At 38.4% G+C, this 15,531-nt stretch overlaps 2 protein-coding genes across 2 annotated transcripts; both read left to right on the top strand.

Moving 5' to 3' along the window:
* The first annotated feature begins 26 nt into the window (after positions 1-26).
* Positions 27-7,468, top strand: LOC134180216 (uncharacterized). Its single transcript, XM_062647319.1, has 27 exons — positions 27-121; positions 201-314; positions 377-407; positions 1,000-1,126; positions 2,305-2,445; positions 2,500-2,672; positions 2,757-2,949; positions 3,015-3,157; positions 3,230-3,347; positions 3,427-3,625; positions 3,691-3,743; positions 3,804-3,968; positions 4,140-4,280; positions 4,342-4,421; positions 4,480-4,597; positions 4,674-4,789; positions 5,097-5,232; positions 5,301-5,506; positions 5,589-5,676; positions 5,735-5,843; positions 5,912-6,090; positions 6,157-6,327; positions 6,389-6,534; positions 6,610-6,755; positions 6,815-6,912; positions 6,978-7,128; positions 7,200-7,468. Exons 1-27 carry the CDS (start codon positions 70-72, stop codon positions 7,256-7,258), a joined length of 3,453 nt encoding a protein of 1,150 aa, XP_062503303.1. The 5' UTR covers positions 27-69; the 3' UTR covers positions 7,259-7,468.
* A 959-nt stretch (positions 7,469-8,427) lies between these two features.
* Positions 8,428-15,287, top strand: LOC134180554 (uncharacterized). The gene is made up of 27 exons (XM_062647731.1): positions 8,428-8,620; positions 8,689-8,754; positions 8,831-8,861; positions 9,193-9,319; positions 10,109-10,249; positions 10,317-10,489; positions 10,575-10,767; positions 10,833-10,975; positions 11,048-11,165; positions 11,245-11,443; positions 11,509-11,561; positions 11,621-11,785; positions 12,038-12,178; positions 12,240-12,319; positions 12,378-12,495; positions 12,573-12,688; positions 12,881-13,016; positions 13,085-13,290; positions 13,373-13,460; positions 13,519-13,627; positions 13,696-13,874; positions 13,941-14,111; positions 14,173-14,318; positions 14,374-14,519; positions 14,579-14,676; positions 14,730-14,901; positions 14,971-15,287. Exons 1-27 carry the CDS (start codon positions 8,572-8,574, stop codon positions 15,027-15,029), a joined length of 3,423 nt encoding a protein of 1,140 aa, XP_062503715.1. The 5' UTR covers positions 8,428-8,571; the 3' UTR covers positions 15,030-15,287.
* The last annotated feature ends 244 nt before the right edge of the window (positions 15,288-15,531 follow it).

Here is a 15,531-nt window from a genome sequence, read left to right as displayed (position 1 = left end):
AATGACGTCAGTTGCTATATCTGGACTTACTGGGTGGAGCATTTTGAGTTCACACGCTCAAAGGACAGGATGCTCTACGGAGTTGTGCTCGCAATCCTATTGGCCACCGTGCCCACCGACGGTACGTCATTCTCACTGAATTGGCTGCAACATGTACATGTCCCAACACTTAAGTTAATTCATTAATTACTAACTTGCAGCTCAATTTGACTTTGACTTTGACTTTGGCGATGTTTTGAACGGTGGTACCAATACCGGTACCGGTACCGGTAGTCAGGATTTGGATAAAGATTTGAAAGACTTTCAGGATAAACGTGAGACTCTACTTGTGTAACGGTGCTCTTTTAATTTCTCTTCTATTTGAACGTTTTTGCAGTCAATGATGCGCTCAAAGACGCCACGAAGACGTAAGTTGTAGAAGGATGAGCCTTCCCGTTGAGAACTGTGTCTCAAACACCACGTAACCATGCAAAATATAGAGATGCATGACCGGTCCCTTGGGCGTGGCATGTAGGTCTCCCATGTACAGTACACGTGGTGCCCGTCTATTTTTGACTAAACAGCTTGTGTGGTGTTGTTGACGTAGCAACACTAATCATTGTGCGTGTTTGGCATTCCCTCTATGACTGTAGTGTGACTGAGTATGATACTATTATTAGTTACTATGATGTCACGTGAGTGCATGAATGAGCATGCGTAGAGAGTGAGTCATTTCTAGACGTATTCACCGGTTGGGGTGTAACTAGTGTGTATAGAGTCTGTATTCTTACGTTGTGTGCTAACGACAATAGTAATACGTGTCTGGTGCCTTAATACGAACCCGATAACGCTACAATGACAATGAGCGCACGCTCGCAGTCTCGGTCGTACGTCACGTGACCAGCCTGTACTTAGCGCTACACACCTTGGGTAATAACTGACTAAAAGGTCACTAAAGCCATGGTCAGTTTTGAGACACAGTGTTATGAACCCTTAATTATTCTACATGCTTTTATTCAGGGCTTTCGATCATTTGAAAAATCTTCCGGATAATCTGAAACAAGCACTAGGAGATCCCACAAAGTTGTTTTCTCTTTCTGACAAGGATTTCGCGTCTATTGATCTGGATGTTTTGAGCAATTTGCCGGTACGCTGTATGTGCTCAATGTTCATTGCAAACTGCCAGTCAGAGGGGATTGCACGTGACACTTTGAGAGATTAGTTAATGTGAATGGGGGACTGTTACTATATACCTGACGCTATATATATATATATATATATATATATATATATATATATATATATATATATATATATATATATATATATCATTTGTGGTGTTTTCTGTAATAACTGTACGTGCCATTTATTGACTGGAAAACTTGATAGAGTTAGATTAGGAGGTCAGATCGAGCTCGGTCTTATTCTCTTACTTGAATAAGAATTTGAAATATTGATAACTGTTAATTAATGAACCATGCAACTGTAAAGCCAACTATACTGTAGTGTGGCATCTTCTCTGTCAGTAGATTATTAAGTTAAGTGCATGGTGTACTATACATGTTACTGTTGCAAGGACGTCACGTACTATGCCATAATGGGCTAGGGTAGGCACTAGCCCCCACTTTTTGAGGGCTTAATTTGTTGGAAATTATACAGTCCTAAACATCTAGTTTTAACATGTTACGCGTATGCTATGAGAGTAAAGACATAAACCTGGTACTGCTAGCGGTTCCTCGAGGTCACAAACCGTAGATTTCTCATCGTATTGACAACTAAAGAACTGAAAACTAAAATTTTTAAGGTAGATGATGTCGTGTTGCAATTTGCTGCTTTCTGTGAAAGACGCCTTTCTCTAATTAGGTCGTAATATATTTCTTAAAATTAGCTGCCGCTGAGTATGTAAATGGGAAATTTATGATAGACCTATATTTTGTGTTTAATTAATTTTTTATATATAAAGTTCTCTATGATGTCACATGTTCAGCTTTGTTTAATTATGAGCCCCTCACTTTGAGATCCACATGATGCCCTAGCTTGACTGTTGTCACAATGTGTATCTAGTTATTGAGCAATCAACTAGCTACTGTATTATGCAGTTGAATTTCTCTTTGGATAAGATACTATTGCAGAAGGTTGTTGACAGTCGACTTCCATTATTTTAGCTAAAAATGTTTTCAATTTTGAAAGCAGATTATGATAGTGGAAATCATTCAATATATTTTGACGTTCAATGTTTAAGAATTAAGTGTCATCAACAGTTGATAAAATAGTAAATAATTATATCAATAATATTATTTTCATTAACAACTGTTCTACTTTTAGGATTCAGTGCTGTCACAGCTTGATTCCAAACATTTACAAATTTTGCTTCCAAACATTTCAACAGCTCCCAGTTCTGTCGTGAATAAGTTTGTGCATCGAATTTCAGACGATGCATTTAAAGGCAGCTTAGGACAACTATCGGTACTAAATGAGCTACGCATTTTCATTCTCTAAGCTTAAATTTGAATTTATCAGAAACTTAAATTGTCTCCGGGTCAGTACTATGCTTTTGGTTACAAGGCACTAAAATCATATGGAAGTGATGTTTCTAAATGGACAAGTAATCAAATTCGTTCTTTGGGTAATGTGAACTTCGGTCTGTCAATGAGTGATCTGAGCAAGCTACCAACAACTAACTTTAAGGACACGTAAGAACCCACTGAATGAATTAAGTGTGACTGTTTCTCTAACTCTGTATCTAACTGTATGTGTTCTTTTGAACTTAAATGCAGGATTAGTTATTTAAATGGTTTGGAAGATGGTAATGGTGGTAAGTTTACTAAATCCCAAGTGTTTGGCATGATGAAAAGTGCTAAGAAAGCTTGGGGAAGAGTGTCAACATGGAGTTCTGATAAATTGAAGTCAATGGCGTCGCTGTCTAATCGTATTCCTGTACAGGATATTGCTCAACTCGATCCCACTAACGTACGAAAATCTATTTGTAAAAATGATGGAATATATAGTGATCATGCAGTGATGTGTGGTTATAGCTTGCTAGTGTTGCTAAGGAGTGGGCAGATAGGTGGGAATATGGTACCGAGCCAAGTTTGAAGCTAAGAAAATCTGAGGTGATTGAGAAACTAAAAGCCTCATGGGGAGACGTCAGCAGCTGGACTAAGGAGAATTTAGAAAAGTCTGTCATGTTTTATTTACTATATGTAACCGTAGATATGGTAAGCAAGTGATGTTGTTCTCTCTCTGCTAGCCTTAAACCGTTGCTAGAGGGAATGTCAGTAAAGGATGTTCGATCTTTGAAATCAAGTCAGTTTGCTATGTCAATGGGTGCCTTTCTTAAAGACGACCTCGATTGGTCTTGGCAACATGTAATTAATTACCCATGGATGTGTAGCTATGTTTGGTGAATTTGTAATTCTATGTGTGTTTGTATGCTTTGTGCTGTAGCTGCATGCCATGGCTGCAAAGGGAAAGGAGAATATGTCTGATTTTTCACAGCTTGACATTAAAGCAATCAAAGAAGCAAGACGTTTTTTCCCTGGCCTTTTGGTTAGTGATTTGAAAAAGCTCAATGGTGCATATCTTCGAGATGCACTGCCACAAGTTGCTGAATGTTTTCGTGGTGTACAAGACAGCTTTTCTCAGGAATGTGAAATTATTTGATTTACATGGTTTGTTTGCCCAATGATGAGCTGGAACTGTTCATACAGGTGGAAGTACTGTTACGTAAAGTTTCTTCAAATTCGTCTAAGATTCCTGATGATGTAGTAGATATGTTGTGTGCTCTTAGTATTTAGATGTTTATATTATGGTGTTTTGTGTAGCGTTCTCGGTGGGATGAGGATGTGTTGGATGATCTACGCTGTCTTAGTCGTGGCTTACTCTGTGGCGAGTTTAATAATATAAATGATAAAGAATTGAAAGATTCAAAGGTTTCTAAACTGGATGCAACATGGTCAGTACCTCAACTGTGGCAATTAGTGAAGAAGGTTTGTAATTTTTCATTGTCATTGTTGTTAATTAATTGTATTGTGTGTTTGTGTGTGTGTGTGTGTGTGTGTGTGTGTGTGTGTGTGTGTGTGTGTGTGTGTGTGTGTGTGTGTGTGTGTGTGTGTGTGTGTGTGTGTTTGTAATAAAACAATGTGCATATGTATGTGTAGTTTCAACCTATCAATAATCTTGGAGATCTTAAGAAGCTTGTTTACGGTGTCAACACAGACGATCTTCTTAAACTTTCTTTTAGCCAAATGGATCTTGAGAACATTGATAAAGATGGATACGACAAAATGACTCGTCCACAGGTGATATCAGTTACTTGTTCTTGTTTGCATCACTATCTACCTAATTTTGTGTAAACAATAGTTACTAGCATTGCTGGATCGTTTAAAAGTTGGTCGGTCTGATCTAAGTGATGAGTCTAAATGGGGCTGGCAGACAATAAAGTGAAGTTGCATGAAAACTACTTTAACTAACATATGAAATCATGAACGAGTCTTGCAGAAATTTTGGACGAGTACTATTCGCACTTTCTCCTCAAGAAGTGTCAAGTCTTCCTGCTGAGAGTTATGAGGATATTGTTCAAGCTGCCTCAACGGCGAAAGGGTTGACTGAGGGTCAGGTATTAAATGTTCTTTTTAATTGGTTTGTTTTATCTGTGTGTTGATGGAACATGTTTGATTTTAACAAATAACTAGGCTAAAGCAATATGGATGACAGTTAGAAAACGAATGAATATCACGTCTTTTGAACAACTTGCTAGCTTAACGAGCCAAGACATTGCTGTACTTGGGTCATTAGTGATGCACATGGGGTAATTGAAGTGTGTGTGTGTGTGTGTGTGTGTGTGTGTGTGTGTGTGTGTGTGTGTGTGTGTGTGTGTGTGTGTGTGTGCGTGCGTGCGTGTGTGCATGTGTGTGTGTGTGTGTGTGTGTGTGTGTGTGTGTGTGTGTGTGTGTGTGTGTGTGTGTGTGTGTGTGTGTGTGTGTAGTGAAGCATTGTGTGTGTGTGTGTGTGTGTGTGTGTGTAGTGAAGCATTGTGTGTGTGTGTGTGTGTGTGTGTGTGTGTGTGTGTGTGTGTGTGTGTGTGTGTGTAGTGAAGCATTGCTATTGTCATTTAGGTTGAAAGACCTTTACCAACTTGATGCAACAGCTTGCATGCAGGCTGTTGAACAGATGGGAGAAACGGATGAGTTAAGCATTCGCACCAGTTCAGAAAGACGTGCTGCGTTAGCTCAATTTGCAATAAATTGTTTGGTATTGTTGAATCTGTTTTTGATCATCTTATAGCACAATTTTATTACAGATGTGTATCTTTTATTTAGAAAAAAGAAGATCCTAACTTGACATCATTGAGTACAGATCACATTTTCTTGTTGGGACGTCTTCTTGCCAACCTTGACAGCAGTGCCCTAGCTATGTTAGGAAAATCTGCTGTGTCCGAGTCACTTAGCTTTATTGGATCTCTTGCGAGAAGTGCTAATCCATCTGAAGTACAGACACTTGCTAATCTTATCAAGAAATACTGGAAGTAAGTACTGAATGCCTGAGATCTGTATTGTGATTGATTGTTGTGAAATGTGGTGACATCTCTGTATTTCTAAATTATTTAGTGTTGGAGATCTCACTGCAGATCAACTTGTTAAATTTGGCCATACATTGAAAGGATTCTCTTCTTCAGACATTAGTGGAATGAACAAAGTTGATTTATAGTGCAGATTGTTTGTATTGAAGATGACTTATTGCTGTCGTTGTTTAGCAAGCTATAGCTGATGCAATGGAAGATATTGGGATTGGATCAGATGTCAAGTTGTCGTCTGATCAATCTGCTGCTGTGCTCGCAAAGATTAAGGCTACTTGGGGGCAAAGTATGTTTATACTGTCAGAATCAGTTCAGCATGATGTACATTAATTTTCTGTTACTAATCAATGGTAGATGTTGGTCAGTGGGGAGCAGATCGTGTTCTCCGGTTGGGTCGGCTTGTTTCATCGTTGAGCTCAGCTGACTTAAGTTCACTTCTACCAGATCAGTTTGGTGATCTTGTTGACTATTTGGGACAGGAAGATGATCTCAGTGATGAACAGATTTCTGCTCTAGTGGATGTTGCTAAAAAGGTCATAAAAGTTGTCAGTGTTTACACTATTGTTTTGAAATGATTGTGGTTCATCTGTTACCTACAGACTTGGGGAGATTTTCGTAATTATACAACATCTCAATTTAGGCGCCTTGGTTATCTTGCAGTTGGTCTTGGTTTGGATCGAAGTCAGATAGCAATGCTGACAAGGGAAAACTTGGGTTGCAGTGATACTGGATATGCTCTAGGACGATTGTCTAAATGGACAAAGACTCAGGTACTTTAATGTCATAACTAGGCTTATGGAGGATTGATATTTACACACTCATTGTTTACAGAGTAAAGAATTTGTCAAGTTTGTGAAAAGGACTATTTTTTCATCAGATGTTTCATCCTGGAGTGAATTCGAATTGACAGTACTTGGCAATATCACTTCTGGTCTGAATGTCAGTGAACTTGAGTCACTTAAAGCTGCAACTCTCAGGTTAGTTCAATGTTGTAAGGTGGCTGTATGAAGAAATTCTATTAGCTAAACAGAGTGCTCTTGTTGTATATGTAGCCGAGGGCTTAGTGTGCTTGGTAATGTTGTCGGGTTTTCTGATGATCAACAATCTGCAATTGTCACTAAACTGAAAGGGTCGTCTGCTTTGGGACCAGTAAATCGGTGGAAAAGATCACAGATTTATGAAGCTGGAAATCTGCTGAGTACATGAAAACAATTTAGATATTTAATTGGTGATTTACAATCTTACATTTGTTGTTAGAGGGTTTGTCTGCGGTTGACATTAGATCTCTTAGTGCAGACCAACTGGGTGCAATCGATCAGTCAAAACTTGTTCAGCTTGGATCCAATTTTTTCTCAGTTTGTTTCACTCTTTGAATATTAGTGGCATCTGCATATCATGGAATTTAATTCTTGTGTTTTAGTCAATGACCTCAGACCAACTGTCAAGCTTGGAACCTCAACAAGCTCGAGCAGTCAGTGCAGCATATTCATCTGACTTATCTGCCGAGCAAACAACTGCTCTGGCACAAGCAACTGATGACGACTTAAGCTTGGCATCGGGTGCTAGTCTTGGTTAGTTGGAAGTCATCAGATTGTTAATGTTGCACGCATAAATAGTTCTAACTTCAATATTTCTATTGCAGGTGCTTTCATCTCCATGCTGACAACAGCACTGTTTCTTATCGCTGCTGTGATGATTTAATTAAGAGAAACAATGATTTGCCAATGTTGCTGTGCTGTTGACATTTCTAGAAGCTTGCAATTGCATTTGACTGTCTAACTGAATCTTTGAATGTAACGCTGTTTGCTTGCGGTAGTAGCTTTTGAGCTTTTCAATGCTGTGTGCTCTTTAATTATATCAAAATCATTAGCTGCAGACTGCAATATGGGAACACATTTTTTTGCACAGAAAGCAATACGAATGTTACATAATTCATGCAACGCTTGAATACCAGTATAGGTGCCTGCGGTTAGTAATGTACATAACAGGCAGGATGCATTATCTTCATTTCAACAAAGATAGCTAAGAGTATTTCTAGCTTCAGCTGCTAGCAACAACTCAATTGATCAGTTCCAAGGAGTTTAACTGACAAGTCTCTCATAATACTTAATTAAAATACTTGTAACATGTAGCCATGCACTTCTAGTATATGTTCATTATAGACTAAATTTTAATTACTAAATTCAGCAGATGCATCAGTGTAAATTAGCAAATGTAACATCATGTTATAATATCATATGAAACGAAATTGATAGTTGATTGTTGTATATTTAGTAATAAGAGTGCTGCATGTGTATTAATAAATAAATAAATTAATTAATAATAAATAAACTTGTTTAATTAATAGTGAAATCAATAATTATATTTTCAGGTTGCAATACAGTATATACGACGCATGTACGTACACCACAAGTTTACAACAAGACTGTCTTATTTCTTGCCCGTTTGAGATTAGAGAATTACTAATATTGTAAAACATACCGATAGATAGCATTAGTACGTACATGTACTGTGATCAGATTGAGAGTAAGAAAATAAAAATAGAAATAAAAATAGTGATACTAGATACTAAAAGTTTTAGTGACCTCAAATGGCCTGAATTGCTTTTTTTGCACACCAGGTACGAAGAATCAATTTCTCCCAAATTTGGAAAACAACAGCAAAATTGACACGTGATCAATAACGCGAGACAACAGTTTATTATAATGTTCTCTAGCTTTGTTGCAGTGACTGGCATGTTACAAGGTATTAGATAGAACGCTTTGCTTTTAGATAAGAAGAAATTGACAACAAGACGCGCATCAACAAATGTGTTAGTCAATTATGTTAATAATTATGACGCAGTTTCGCAACAACTTCCGGAACATGCCGACAGGCACGAGCGCATATTTACGCAGGCAAAGGTAGGATTCGTACGTGAACTCTACGCCATAGTTTGACGTCTTGATGTCTATTATTAACTGCAATTGTAATTGACATCGTGCTGCGTACTTTGGGTGGGGCACTCGCAAGACATGATCAGCGCACTTGTCTTACTCGGCATCTTCTTGGCCGCAAACGACGGTACGTTATTCCTACTGAATCTGCTGCGGCATCGACACGTGCATTTCTAACACGTTACTTATTTACAGCCAGAGCGGATCTATTCGACTTGGGTGGTGGTTTTGATCATGACGGCGATGCTTTCGGGGATTCACGTGAGATTAGAGACTATAGACATCTAGAGATGTTCTTTCCTCTTTCTCTCTTGACCATGTTTTTTCGCTTTCGCAGTCGGTAATTTGATTGGCGACGCCACGCAGACGTAAGTCCGTAATGAGAGGCTCTAATTAACTAACTAATTAATTTTTGGCCAATTTAGTAAATTTTACAATCACAGATATTTCGCTGTGCAGCAAGACCCGCCATGAATTTTGATAGGCGCATGCAGGATTTTACTATTGTACAGTACTGTGTCCTAGTGTCCTATTGTGACCTGATTTTATTTTGGGATGTTGTTGTGTTGCGGTAGCCATAGCTACGCGTAGCAACGCTCTACTGGACAGTATGATATTTGTAGGTTATTTTGGGGTTGGCCACACAGTCTTTGGTCCTTCCTTACATACTAGTAATTAAATCTACATGTTTTCATCTAGAGCTGTCAAGAATTACAAAGGCCTTTCCAAGGACCTGAAGGACGCACTTGGAAATAGCAAAAAGTTGTTATCTCTTTCTGACAAGGATTTTGCGTCTATTCCTCTTGATGTTCTCAGTGATCTAAAGGTACAGTAGGTGTACTCATTAGCCTCCTGTGTGGTGGAGTAAAGCACACGAATACTGGTCATATGCATGATCATGTCCTGACACAGAGATGCCACCTACATGTATAGTCACTGAGTGGCAACTTGGTTCTACTGTAGTCATGTGATTATGACACGACTCACATGCATCTTAGTGTAGTTAGGAATAATCAGCGAGTGTCATGCAGTCAGAGATAATAACAACAGTTACAATTAGATGGCATTAGTTCTATACATGTATTTACTTTTATGTGTTAACTTAATTACACTGTTGTGGTTGGGTAGGTGAAGCCTTGGATATGCAACTTGTTTCTCCCATAAACTTTGCACATTAAGCTAATTAACTGACATCAGTAGAGCCCTTGGTCCATTATGTAAATATAATGTAATTAATTAATTAATGTTTATTAAAGAAAGAAGGAGTGCTTAGCAAACCACATTAATTAATTAACCAGCTCTTTCTTCTTTATGGTAGCCAATTAGTGTGGCATCTTTTCCATTAAAGAACTAAAATAAAATTTTAGGAATATGGTCATGCATTATTGAGTGATACTGTGTATTTAATTATTGGAACCACTGATTATTGTGCATGTGAATTTGAATTACAATTAAGATGCTACAGTTGAATTCAGTCTTTTAGCTACTGCACAACTGAAACAATTAATGATAGACGTTCATGCTATATGAACATCTGTGTAATGTCTAAGAAGTGTTATCAAATATTAACAATATTAATATAGTGATTTTTTTATTAACAACTGTTTGCATTTAGGATTCAGTGCTGTCACAGTTTGATGCCAAACGTTTGGAAGCTTTGATTCCAAACATTTCAACAGCCTCTAGTTCTGTTGTCAATAAGTTTCTGCATCGAATTCCGGATGAGGCCTTTACAGGCAACTTAGAAAAACTATCAGTACACTACTAATGAGCTACACATTATTTCTAAGCGTAATGTTAAATTTTATCTTTGAATTTATCAGAAACTTCGTTTGTCTGTGGGTCAGTACTACGCTTTTGGTAAAAAGGCTTTAAAATCATTTGGCAAGGACGTCTCTCGATGGACGAGTGATCAAATTCGTTCTTTGGGTAACATGAACTTTGGCCTGTCAATGAGTGATCTGAGCAAGCTACCAACAACTAACTTTAAGGACACGTAAGAACCCACTGAATGAATTAAGTGTGACTGTTTCTCTAACTCTTGTATCTAACTGTATGTGTTCTTTTGAACTTAAATGCAGGATTAGTTATTTAAATGGTTTGGAAGATGGTAATGGTGGTAAGTTTACTAAATCCCAAGTGTTTGGCATGATGAAAAGTGCTAAGAAAGCTTGGGGAAGAGTGTCAACATGGAGTTCTGATAAATTGAAGTCAATGGCGTCGCTGTCTAATCGTATTCCTGTACAGGATATTGCTCAACTCGATCCCACTAACGTACGAAAATCTATTTGTAAAAATGATGGAATATATAGTGATCATGCAGTGATGTGTGGTTATAGCTTGCTAGTGTTGCTAAGGAGTGGGCAGATAGGTGGGAATATGGTACCGAGCCAAGTTTGAAGCTAGGAAAATCTGAGGTGATTGAGAAACTAAAAGCCTCATGGGGAGACGTCAGCAGCTGGACTAAGAAGAATTTAGAAAAGTCTGTCATGTTTTATTTACTATATATAACCGTAGATATGGTAAGCAAGTGATGTTGTTCTCTCTCTGCTAGCCTTAAACCGTTGCTAGAGGGAATGTCAGTAAAGGATGTTCGATCTTTGAAATCAAGTCAGTTTGCTATGTCAATGGGTGCCTTTCTTAAAGACGACCTCGATTGGTCTTGGCAACATGTAATTAATTACCCATGGATGTGTAGCTATGTTTGGTGAATTTGTAATTCTATGTGTGTTTGTATGCTTTGTGCTGTAGCTGCATGCCATGGCTGCAAAGGGAAAGGAGAATATGTCTGATTTTTCACAGCTTGACATTAAAGCAATCAAAGAAGCAAGACGTTTTTTCCCTGGCCTTTTGGTTAGTGATTTGAAAAAGCTCAATGGTGCATATCTTCGAGATGCACTGCCACAAGTTGCTGAATGTTTTCGTGGTGTACAAGACAGCTTTTCTCAGGAATGTGAAATTATTTGATTTACATGGTTTGTTTGCCCAATGATGAGCTGGAACTGTTCATACAGGTGGAAGTACTGTTACGTAAAGTTTCTTCAAATTCGTCTAAGATTCCTGATGATGTAGTAGATATGTTGTGTGCTCTTAGATTTAGATGTTTATATTATGGTGTTTTGTGTAGCGTTCTCGGTGGGATGAGGATGTGTTGGATGATCTACGCTGTCTTAGTCGTGGCTTACTCTGTGGCGAGTTTAATAATATAAATGATAAAGAATTGAAAGATTCAAAGGTTTCTAAACTGGATGCAACATGGTCAGTACCTCAACTGTGGCAATTAGTGAAGAAGGTTTGTAATTTTTCATTGTCATTGTTGTTAATTAATTGTATTGTGTGTGTGTGTGTGTGTGTGTGTGTGTGTGTGTGTGTGTGTGTGTGTGTGTGTGTGTGTGTGTGTGTGTGTGTGTGTGTGTGTGTGTGTGTGTGTGTGTGTGTGTGTGTGTGTGTGTGTGTGTGTGTGTGTGTGTGTGTGTGTGTGTGTGTGTGTGTGTGTGTGTGTGTGTGTGTTTTGTAATAAAACAATGTGCATATGTATGTGTAGTTTCAACCTATCAATAATCTTGGAGATCTTAAGAAGCTTGTTTACGGTGTCAACACAGACGATCTTCTTAAACTTTCTTTTAGCCAAATGGATCTTGAGAACATTGATAAAGATGGATACGACAAAATGACTCGTCCACAGGTGATATCAGTTACTTGTTCTTGTTTGCATCACTATCTACCTAATTTTGTGTAAACAATAGTTACTAGCATTGCTGGACCGTTTAAAAGTTGGTCGGTCTGATCTAAGTGATGAGTCTAAATGGGGCTGGCAGACAATAAAGTGAAGTTGCATGAAAACTACTTTAACTAACATATGAAATCATGAACGAGTCTTGCAGAAATTTTGGACGAGTACTATTTGCACTTTCTCCTCAAGAAGTGTCAAGTCTTCCTGCTGAGAGTTATGAGGATATTGTTCAAGCTGCCTCAACAGCGAAAGGGTTGACTGAGGGTCAGGTATTAAGTGTGCTTTTTTAATTGGTTTGTTTTATCTGTGTGTTGATGGAACATGTTTGATTTTAACAAATAACTAGGCTAAAGCAATATGGATGACAGTTAGAAAACGAATGAATATCACGTCTTCTGCACAATTTGTTAACGTAACTAACAAAGACATTGCTGTACTTGGACCACTTGTGATGCACATGGGGTAATTGAAATGTGTGTGTGTGTGTGTGTGTGTGTGTGTGTGTGTGTGTGTGTGTGTGTGTGTGTGTGCATGCGCGCGCGTGTGTGTGTGTGTGTGTGTGTGTGTGTGTGTGTGTGTGTGTGTGTGTGTGTGTGTGTGTGCGTGCATGCATGCACATGTGCATACATGTGTGAAAGAGTTATTGTCATTTAGGTTGAAAGACCTTTACCAACTTGATGCAACAGCTTGCATGCAGGCTGTTGAACAGATGGGAGAAACGGATGAGTTAAGCATTCGCACCAGTTCAGAAAGACGTGCTGCGTTAGCTCAATTTGCAATAAATTGTTTGGTATTGCTGAATCTGTTTTTGATCATCTTAGAGTACAATTTTATTACAGATGTGTATCTTTTATTTAGAAAAAAGAAGATCCTAACTTGACATCATTGAGTACAGATCACATTTTCTTGTTGGGACGTCTTCTTGCCAACCTTGACAGCAGTGCCCTAGCTATGTTAGGAAAATCTGCTGTGTCCGAGTCACTTAGCTTTATTGGATCTCTTGCGAGAAGTGCTAATCCTGCTGAAGTACAGACACTTGCTAACCTTATCAAGAAATACTGGAAGTAAGTACTGAATGCCTGAGATCTGTATTGTGATTGATTGTTGTGAAATGTGGTGACATCTCTGTATTTCTAAATTATTTAGTGTTGGAGATCTCACTGCAGATCAACTTGTTAAATTTGGCCATACATTGAAAGGATTCTCTTCTTCAGACATTAGTGGAATGAACAAAGTTGATTTATAGTGCAGATTGTTTGTATTGAAGATGACTTATTGCTGTCGTTGTTTAGCAAGCTATAGCTGATGCAATGGAAGATATTGGGATTGGATCAGATGTCAAGTTGTCGTCTGATCAATCTGCTGCTGTGCTCGCAAAGATTAAGGCTACTTGGGGGCAAAGTATGTTTATACTGTCAGAATCAGTTCAGCGTGATGTACATTAATTTTCTGTTACTAATCAATGGTAGATGTTGGTCAGTGGGGAGCAGATCGTGTTCTCCGGTTGGGTCGGCTTGTTTCATCGTTGAGCTCAGCTGACTTAAGTTCACTTCTACCAGATCAGTTTGATGATCTTGTTGACTATTTGGGACAGGAAGATGATCTTAGTGATGAACAGATTTCTGCTCTAGTGGATGTTGCTAAAAAGGTCATAAAAGTTGTCAGTGTTTACACTATTGTTTTGAAATGATTGTGGTTCATCTGTTACCTACAGACTTGGGGAGATTTTCGTAATTATACAACATCTCAATTTAGGCGCCTTGGTTATCTTGCAGTTGGTCTTGGTTTGGATCGAAGTCAGATAGCAATGCTGACAGGGGAAAACTTGGGTTGCAGTGATACTGGATATGCTCTAGGACGATTGTCTAAATGGACAAAGACTCAGGTACTTTAATGTCATAACTAGGCTTATGGAGGATTGATATTTACACACTCATTGTTTACAGAGTAAAGAATTTGTCAAGTTTGTGAAAAGGACTATTTTTTCATCAGATGTTTCGTCCTGGAGTGAATTCGAATTGACAGTACTTGGCAATATCACTTCTGGTCTGAATGTCAGTGAACTTGAGTCACTTAAAGCTGCAACTCTCAGGTTAGTTCAATGTTGTAAGGTGGCTGCATGGACTAAACTTTTGTTGTATATGTAGCCGAGGGCTTAGTGTGCTTGGTAATGTTGTCGGGTTTTCTGATGATCAACAATCTGCAATTGTCACTAAACTGAAAGGGTCAGCTGCTTTGGGTCGAGTGATTCAGTGGAAAAGATCACAGATTTATGAAGCTGGAAATCTGCTGAGTACATGAAAACAATTTAGATATTTAAATCAGTGATTACAATCTTACATTTGTTGTTAGAGGGTTTGCCTACCGATGACATTAGATCTCTTAGTGCAGACCAATTGGGTGCAATTGATCAGTCGAAACTTGTTCAACTTGGATCCAATTTTTTCTCAGTTTGTTTCATTGATGGCATATGCATATCATGAATATAATTGTTGTGTTTTAGTCAATGACCTCAGACCAACTGTCAAGCTTGGAACCTCAACAAGCTCGAGCAGTCAGTGCAGCTTATTCTTCTGAATTATCTGCCGAGCAAACAACTGCTCTGGCACAAGCAACTGATGATGACTTAAGCTTGGGAGATGAGGTCCCTACGCCAAAACCGAGTGCTAGTCTTGGTCAGTTGGACACCATCAGGTTGTTGAATTATAGTAATCATTGTTCTAACTTGTGGTATGTTGTTGCAGGTGGTTTCGCTTCAATGCTGACAGTGTTGTTGTTTCTTATCGGTCCTGTGATGATCTAGAAGACATACACAAATGATTTGCAACTGTTTCTGTGTTGTAGAGGCTTCTACAAGCTTGCAATACTGCATTTGATTGTTTTAGCTGGAGTTCTAAATGTGAACATTGTTATCAGTAGCTTTAGCAAGGCGGTGTGCTTGTTTGATGTTAAAGTTTTAGTCTGTGCAAAGTGTGTGCTCATATTGCAGTCTAGCTTCAAATTATAGTGAGAGTGAACAAATTTAGCAGAAATACTGGAAAGTATTTTTGTTTCAACAATGCTGCTAGTGTACTGTAGACTTGAGTGTACAGCCGGTCCACAGCAAGCGAACCCCATGAGGAGACCTGCTGGTAGAGACTAAAACAACTACTTGATGGGACTATCTGTAGCAAAAATGCATAATACTAATTTAATAGCTAAGTTATTAAATAAATAAATAAATAATTAATTAATTAACTCACTGGGGCATGTGGCCACTCCCAGTTGTGTATGTAACTGTTACTAAATTTAGAAATGCATCACTT

This window comes from Corticium candelabrum, chromosome 5 (genome assembly GCF_963422355.1).
Source record: "Corticium candelabrum chromosome 5, ooCorCand1.1, whole genome shotgun sequence".
Taxonomy (NCBI): domain Eukaryota; kingdom Metazoa; phylum Porifera; class Homoscleromorpha; order Homosclerophorida; family Plakinidae; genus Corticium; species Corticium candelabrum.
This window is presented reverse-complemented; position numbering and strand designations above follow the sequence as displayed.